At 36.0% G+C, this 9,181-nt stretch overlaps 1 protein-coding gene across 1 annotated transcript; it reads left to right on the top strand.

The window, feature by feature from the left end:
- Positions 1–2,561: 2,561 nt before the first annotated feature.
- LOC129307672 (transcriptional regulator IFH1) lies at positions 2,562–6,489 on the top strand. The gene is made up of 8 exons (XM_054948528.1): positions 2,562–3,379; positions 3,969–4,555; positions 4,756–4,806; positions 4,901–5,008; positions 5,427–5,522; positions 5,776–5,874; positions 5,957–6,016; positions 6,090–6,489. Exons 1-8 carry the CDS (start codon positions 2,836–2,838, stop codon positions 6,153–6,155), a joined length of 1,611 nt encoding a protein of 536 aa, XP_054804503.1. The 5' UTR covers positions 2,562–2,835; the 3' UTR covers positions 6,156–6,489.
- Positions 6,490–9,181: the final 2,692 nt, after the last annotated feature.

The raw sequence follows: 9,181 nt of genomic DNA on the forward strand, positions 1-9,181 counted from the left end.
TTTATAAATTCCTTAGAAATTATCTATGATGCATTCAAATAATTAAGGCTCTATATTAAATGTCAAGAGGCTTAAAGCAATGAAATTGATTTTCAAAATTAACTTTTATTACTTACTCTTGAGGACAGTCATTTAGTGATGATTGTGTAATATCGTTTCCCCTTACACTAACATAAACATGACCATTATTGCCATTTAACTCAATAAGTTGTGCCACTCCCATATCACCTATAAGGTCTATCATTGTGGTTGTAGAAGTTTCGATATTGATTGTAAACTTTAAGCTCATCTCTTTAATTTTAGGACATACTGTAGCTAATATCAATCTTCTAGATTCATCATATGTCATACCCTCTGTTATTACTCTAGCAATTATATTCCTTTCATAGTATTTGACATTGCCTTCACTTGTCCTCTCATAAACTCCCATATAATGGATGAAACAAAATAATTTCTTTCCACCATTGCTTACCATTTATCATGTCACCCTGCAACCATTTCAAACAAATTTTACTCTATTTTCAAGTTTACAATTGCAATTCTAATATCAATAATACACTATTACTATCTTAATAACACAAAGTTTAGCAGTTTCGGATTTCAACTAAATTTTACTTTATTTTCTAATTTACAACTAGAATTTCAATATCAACCACATATTACTACTATTTTATCAAAAAATACTTTATTACTTCTATACTTTTCTTCTTAGGCTATCACAATAGATTGAAAAGAAAAATATAATCAAATCATAAAATAACAACTACATTTTTCATTTTAACAACAAGATATTATTGTATTTTAACACAACATACCATATCAGAACAGAACACTATTGTGATTGCTAAGAGAGACTCACATTAAATGAGATAGATTAATGTTACTGGATGCCATTATTATGCACCGACTATTGCTAACTGTATATGCTAAACCTCTAACCACTTCGTTCCCACATTAAACACATTTCTTTGATGGCATAAAAGTATAAATTGCAATCAAGAATATCAAAGCTAATATCAGTTAAGGCTGGATCATTTATCTCAATAACACTGTAGACTTTAGATTCAGCTGCCTATCTCTTCAAGTAACTTGACGACAAGCCTATAATAGCTAGAAAACAGAACCAGTTACACATTAGCTAAAAGAAATAATGCAAAACTAGTTCACTAAGGAATATAGGGATGGAGGAAGGAAATCTACAATTTTCAGCTCATTAGCTCGCGCTAGCTAAGCCTTTGAATGTTTTCACACGAATTACAGCTTATTCTCTTGAGTTCTTTGCCTCATTTTCTTTTCAGTATGAGCGCATTTTAGTCTTTTCTCAGTGCAAATTAATTACAATTAAGACCTCTCAGACTACAGTGTAAATTCAAAATTAATTGATCCTCATTTGTGAATATGTTTCTCCAACAGTCCCTAGCTGTAGTTTTCCCTTGAAATTATCTTTCTTTACAAAATGACCAAAATGTTCAATTTGAAAGAATGAGCTTTGGAAAACATTCTCTCTCCTTTTACGCAAAATCTCACCTAATGCAGCTAAACAAGCTCTTTATCGCCAAACGCAAAGTAGACCAATCTTTCCAACCCTTTCTTTTCAAAATGGGCACTAAACGGCCAACCCCATTCACATAATTCACTCTACCCTCAAATTGGAGCTGAATCAAGAATGGCGAGGGAGAAAATATGGTGGGTTTAGGGGTTACAGGTGATGATGTACCAATGAGGCGAGGAGGTATGGGTTGTTGAGGTCTTACTTGAGCTGGAGGAGAGCCTTCTTGTCTACTGGCTTGTAGAGCTCCAACAAAGCAACAACTTTCTTTATCCTTTATGCCTCAACGAGTGTAGAGTTTTACTGTGGAAAGATTTAATTCGTAATTGTTTACTGATTTCTTATTCTGTTTTGTTTGACTTGGATATTGTTATGACTCTTCTCAAGTTTTAAGCTTTACCTCTTTTTCTTAAAAAATGTTTAAAACATGAATTCTATCTTTTAGTGTTGTGCTATTCTTTCTTTCTATTTTCCCTCCAGTTTTTTAATCATTCTTCACCCAGTGGAAGAAACTCACACACACATTGAAGCTTTGATGCATACATTTTCTTTCACGCTGTGACATCCCAAAGTTCAAGGAAGTGACTTGCAGAGAATATTTTAATAGAACGTTAAAAATTATGCAATAATGATTCATCAATGTGGATGCCAATAGTTTGGCCTATGACTGTGTTGGAGAAATAGTGCTTGTTTAGTTAGGTTAGGGCCTTAAGGGTGAGATTTTGCTCAAAGGGAGAGAGAATGTTATCATGAGCTTATTTTTTCAGATTAAACATTTGGGCTTTTTGGTCATTTTTGTAAAGAAAGATAATTTTAATTAGGTATCCATATCTTTTTTTTCCCCAATTTGTTGGGTTTGGTTTGAAAAAAAGGTCTACAGTGGTCTTTAAAGGAAATTTGCCCAAAAATGAAGGCCCAGCTCAGCCCATAATCCACTGAAAAGCACTAAGTAGAGGAGAACCTGATATGTATTATCAAAATAAAGGCCTAGCCTAGTCCATTACCCATTGAAAAGCCCTAAAAAGAGAGGAGTAGCAAAAAATTTGCGAAGAAAAGCTGTGGGCATTTTGATATTCTTCCGACCCCAACACCGCTCCAGAGAATCAGAGTTCTGTCCTTTGCTGCCGCCTCTTGGGTCGTGGCCGGCGCCACCCTTCTGTCTCGGATCGTCCTCATTTCTGCGCTCTCCCATTACTTTCTTTCATGGCCACACCTTTCCACTTCGTTCTTCCTCGGACCACCCAAGCTACTGTTCATTGCGTTTTGATGAGCTGCTAGCTACCACAATGAGTTCCACGTCACAAGCTTTCTCTTGTTCCCGTCTGCTTCTCGGCCAACTCCTCCGAGATTCCATCAAATCTCAAATCTATATTTCCCGTACACTCGGCCCGTTATCTTCCCTTCCTCTTCCTCCCTGCGCGAGCAATGTGTCGATGCTCCCTTTTCTAGGGAAAGCCTATTATTCCACTTCATCAGCCGGCGACCCTGACTCTGACTTTCTCCCTTCCACTTTGGTGCAAGACCTTCTGGCTGAGGTCGAGAAGGATAGGCTCAGAGAAAGACAGCAGAGAATAAGGGCTGGTTTGGATACCAAGGATATCGATGCAGAAACTCGGCAGGACTATATGGGCGTTGGACCCATCCTAAGGAAGCTTCGAAGGCAGAAAATCAAGGATTCTAAGGAGTTGGACGAATACGAAGAGCCTACTGACTCCGATAGTGATGACGATGACGAGAGATTTAGCCCGGAGGCAATCCAACAGAGGTTTGAAGACTTTGAGAGGAAGTTCAAGAAGCATGAGGAGTTACTTAAAAACTTCACCGAAGCTGGTATCTCTTCCTTCTCTTTATTTTACCTTTATATTATATTATATTATACTTTGATTAATCACGGTTTTGCTAGACTGTGGGGTTCTTACTTCCTAGAGGATGTGACGGAGTAATGCTAGTTAAAACATAACCTAGGAAATGGATCTGCATCTGTTCCAGACTTCCAGTTCAGTGTAAAGTTAGTTGTTTTTCGTCGGACCTCTGAAATTGTAAACATCAATCAAATAAACTGTCACACCTTCCTCATCTTTATATGCCGTATTTTGTTTTGTTAAGATTTTCATGCCTAGTCTTTCTGGGTATCTGATCCCTTGATCACTTTTCATATTGCTTTGTTCTTTAAAACCATATCTTTCTGTAAAACTGGTATAGAGAATTCTGGCTATCGAATTGAATAGTATGGTTTGTTGTTGGAAAGCATTTCCATTGGTTTCGTAGTTTTGTCCAATTTTTGTGACTGTTCATCCAATTGCGTATTTATTGGTGTTCAATTATGCTTTCATTAGGACTAAACTATGTTATATTACTTGGACCTGTGTAGTATTTATGTAAATTTTTCATACCTTTTCGCTTCCACGTTTTCTTATAGATACACTTGATGATGCTTTCAAGTGGATGAATAGAATCGACAAGTTCGAGCAAAAGCATTTCAGGCTTCGTCCTGAATACAGGGTTATTGGAGAATTGATGAATCTCCTGAAAGTAGCTGAAGGAAAAGATAAATTCATTTTACAACAGAAACTAAATAGAGCCATGAGATTGGTGGAGTGGAAGGAGGCTTATGATCCTAACAATCCTGCCAATTATGGAGTTATTCAGAATGAAGAATTAGGAGGAGGGCCCTCTGATAATGCCCTGGAAAACGCTGGGTTTGAAAAGGAGGACCAACTAACACGGGGAGCTGACGATGATGAGGATCAAGATAAAAATGATGGTGATGATGATAGTGATGAGGATGATGAAGATGAAGATGATGATGAATTTGATAACATGAAAGAGAAAGACAACAAACTACTGGAGAAACTTGAAGCTATTGACAAGAAACTTGAAGAGAAGCTAGCTGAACTTGAATATACGTTTGGGAGAAAGGGTAAGGTTCTAGAGGAAGAGATAAGAGATCTTGCAGAGGAGAGGAATTCCTTAACAGAGACTAGAAGAAAGCCTCTTTATAGAAAGGTGTGCATATTGCATGCATGATTCTTTCTTCTTACTATTTGTGATGCAAAATTTTACAATTTAGTTCATGCAAATATTGAATTTGATTCTGATGCTATTCTCCATAGCTCTTTTTTGCATTATTAAGTTATATTTATAGAGGCTTTTGCATGCGTGTATATGTTACTCAATGATTTATGTGTCTTTGTATATGATGCCAGGGTTTTGATGTAAAAATGATTGATGTGAACCGCACATGTAAAGTTACAAAGGTGCTCACAAATCTCTCTCCTCTGATCGCTTCCTCCTGGTCCCCTGCTGCTGCTCTGGCAGGTTTTCTTAGTTTGTTTATATTCCTATGTGTAGGGAGGACAAGTTGTAAAGTACACCGCAATGCTAGCTTGTGGCAACTATCATGGAGTTATTGGTTTTGCGAAAGCCAAAGGCCCCGCAATTCCAATTGCTCTTCAGAAGGTACCTTCATCTATGTTATAACTTATAAGGCTTGAAAGTTCTTAAGGTGGCGTGGCACCCTTTTTTCTGTTGAACACTGGACAGCGTAACACCTTATTGAAAGGAAACTTCCATTTTGAGGTGACATATTGATTGATTTGTGATTAAATTTAATAATGAACAAATGCTGTGTCAGGTTCGTGATGATTTAAAGTGACAGGAAGCGATTAGTTTTGCTGCGTATTACAAAAACATGTCATATGACATAGTGGACTTTATCATGCTGCATACTATATTATAAATTCTACTTCTGAATGTTTTAATTTTTGTTTTGACATTGTATGCATCACCTGAAAAGAATTTATGAAAATTATGTTCAGTGCAGTTATATCTTAAAACAGTGTATTGAATATTTGATGTTTGAATTGAAAACTACTAGGCATATGAGAAATGCTTTCAGAATCTTCACTATGTGGAAAGACACGAGGAACATACAATTGCGCATGCAGTACAGACAAATTATAAAAAGACAAAGGTAGTTAATTTTAACTGTGTTTTCATGATTCATATTTTGTGAACTATACAACAACAAGCCTTATTCCACTAGGTGGAGTTGGCTACATGGATTATATAATGTCATTATACTTTATCATTTACCAATGATATTTTGTGAACTATGATTAAATAATTTTGACTTATGTTTTCCTTCAATAGTCATATCCTTGATTTTGTTTTTCATGCATCGCCCATATATATATATATATATATATTTTTTTTTTTTTCCAAAGGTGTATCTTTGGCCTGCCCCGACTAGGACCGGCATGAAAGCTGGCAGAATAGTCCAAACCATATTGCATCTAGCTGGATTTAAAAATGTAAAATCTAAGGTAAACCGACAACCAGATCAAATCCTCTTATTAAACATCGCCCTGTCATTTGAGTTTCCTCTAATTTCAACTGCGTTGATAGGTTGTTGGTTCCAGAAACCCTCACAATACGGTTAAGGCTCTATTCAAAGCCCTTAATGCGGTTAGTACTCCTCATGGTGATGTTATAGTTCAATTGACTTGATATTTTACTGGGGCAATTCTTGCTATTTCAGATTGAAACACCAAGAGATGTCCAAGAAAGGTTCGGCCGGACCGTGGTTGAGAAGTACTTGTTGTGACGGAAATGCGGTGATGGGATTGGTTGATTTCGTTGATTCCCTAAATTCTTCTCCTCGTTCACCTTTTTACGTGGAGCATGTGCTCTACTAATTGTCCATTTGATAATAATTCTTACCTGGAATTGCCATCCAAATTTCAAATTGCTGTGATCAGATATTCTCAACTCCCCGCCCTCTCCATCTTAATCCCGAAGTGAGATCCCCGAGTTGGATGAAAATTAATACTCATCCGATTAGCGTAATTGGTTTGGTTGTTTTACAAAAGAAAAGCTCTTTATTGATGTTTGGTTGGAGATCTCAGTTAATAACTAAAATAGCGTATTTTCTGTCTCAAGCTATTGCCTCCTTGACAGCACCTTTTTTGAAATTATGGTTTGCCTTGTATTCCTACGCCTATGGTTGTAGGTCGTAGAATTGGTTGTTAAGTAAAACAGGGTAAAGTACTTCTCAATAAATTGAGGAATAAACATGAAGTATTTTTAAATATATATCATAAATGCTTTACTAGATTTTGCGAAGGAGGGGTTTTACATTGGGGATTGTTAAGAGGTGACGTCCTGTTTTATTTTTTATCTTTAAAAAAATGTTTTAGTTAATAAGAAAGGAAAATGGAAGTTATTGTTTCCTTGTGATGGCTGTTGTGGCGCTAATAACCTGCATCTTCCCAGCGCCTTTATAAAGGGTGGGTGGGTTCGAGGTGCCACTGCCCTTGTCCGCAGCCAGAGGGGACGGTTAACTTGAAATTCGGCGTAAACAAGACTATAATCTCAATGGAAAAATTGCCCAAAAGTTCCTCACTGGTAAATTTATCGGTCTAATTTACTAGAATTTGTTTGAGAACTTAATCTTCTAGGGATGTACATTTTTCAGAATATTTAGTTGTATTTTCATGAAAATTAAAGATATATTTGAATATCTATAACCATTATTATGAAAACAAATTTTTAGAGTATTCAATTACGTTTTCATAAAAATTGAAGATATATTTAAATATCCATGAAAGTTATCCTAAAAATTGAAGATACATTTGAAAATGCATAATTGATATCATGAAAGCATCCTCTTGTTATATGCAACACTTTTCAATATATGCTGATTTCTTTCACATGTACAAAGAAGTTACCATTAGATGCAAAATATTGTCATAATGTTGCATATTAAGTTGGGTGCAATAAATCTTTTTGGAAATGCAATTTTCTTGTCACATACAAATATCTTCTATTGATACACTCTTTTTTTTTTAATACAAGGCTACGGTAAAAATACCGTGTAAATAGACCAAGGTCAGGTCATGTTAGAAGACATAATGCTTCTACAATCTATTGAGACATCATCAAACAAAGTAGTATTAAAATATTCGTCAGAGGCCTTATGGGCTAAAAGATCAACACAACGATTTGCTTCTCTGTGGACGTGTTCCAGAGTGACCTCTTAACTCCTCATGATGAGATTTCTAATGCTTTTGATGATTTCTGAAAGTGAATGATTCTAGATCGAGGGACCATTAATGAGGGATATGGCCTCTATGGAATCAGTATAAACATTGATTTTCAAAATCTTTGCATTCTACCAGATGTTTAGCCCTTCTAGAATCCCTATAAGCTCGGCAATGGTAATGTGTTAGTAACCAAGGTTTTTAGTGAAACCTTTGATTCAGTTACTCTTGTCATCTCTGATAAGACCTCCACAAGCTGTAGCACCATTATGCTTGAGCGAACCATCAACATCAAGTCTCACCCATCCAGGATTCAAAGGCTTCCAACTCGCTTCATGTTTGGTATTGAAATTGCTCAGACAATCAAGCTTGGATTGAAGCTGTAAGTCATTTATGATTTGTTGAGTGCTTAAGAAAGCAATGTCTTTGTCCAAATTTTCATCTTCGGAGTAAACTTCCTTGCATCTTATTTTCCAGATGTTCCTGCAGGCTTGTGCAAAAAGTTTCTTCCAGGACAATCCTCTAGTATGGCTACTGCCTGCTTCATTATTAGCATTCCAAATAATTCAGTCCTGCAAAGGAAGAGAAAAAAAGATATTATATTTGGAAGGTTTAACTAACTTTTCCCAAACCTCCTTAGCATCTTTGCAATCTCTTAAGATATGAATAGAAGAGTTAGGAGAGTTACAGCCCAGTTGACAAGAACGATGCTGTATAGTGTTTCCATTAGAGGGCATAAAGTTTATTTGTAGATGATCCCAAGCTGTTTTCCAAAAGAAGTACTTGATCTTTTAATAAGTAGGCCATTTCCAAATTTTGGACCATAAATTATTGTGTTCCTGAGCCTTTTGATTTTCTATTGCTATGTAGGCAGATTTAATAGAAAAGTTACCATTAGAAGATGATCTCCAAATAAGAGTGTCCTCTGTACTCTGAGTGTTAGGAGGTTGAACAAGAGCAATATGATTAATAACATTCGGGTGCAAGTATCTTCTTATAAGATCTAAATTCCAACCTTCATTAGGCTTGCAGAAATCTAATACTCGCACATAGAGAATAGAATCAACGTTATGAAAGGCACGTTTAACAGGAGGATCAAGGAGAGGTTCATTTATCATACCAAAAGAATATTTTGTCTCCTTTCTAAACTTTCCAACCAATGAAAGTCATGAAAGTGTCTCAAATTTTGCAAATGCTACTCCAAGTATAGGAGCAGGAATTAGGTTTAACAACCATAAGGATAGTTAGTATGCTACAATTGTATTTATCCCACAAGACCCTCACCCAAAGACAATTTGTTTTAGTGAGAATGCCCCAACATAACTTCATGATAAAAGCAATATTTTGGCTTTTAAGATTTTTAATGCCAAGACCGCCAACCTTTTTATCAAAATTGATGCAATCCTAGGAGAGAAGGTGGGGGTTTTTTTTTCTCCCATTAAAAGAGTCCTAAGAAATTTTTTAGAGATTTTGTCCAATTCTGCTAACACGTTGTCAGGCAGGAGCATAGTTTGCATGGTATAGTTAGGAAGAGCCGATAGAACATATTTTATAAGAATAGATTTTTCCACAATGTTGAGGTATCGATTTT

This window comes from Prosopis cineraria, unplaced genomic scaffold (genome assembly GCF_029017545.1).
Source record: "Prosopis cineraria cultivar Desert tree isolate PC_DT_omini unplaced genomic scaffold, ASM2901754v1 PC4, whole genome shotgun sequence".
Taxonomy (NCBI): Eukaryota; Viridiplantae; Streptophyta; class Magnoliopsida; order Fabales; family Fabaceae; genus Prosopis; species Prosopis cineraria.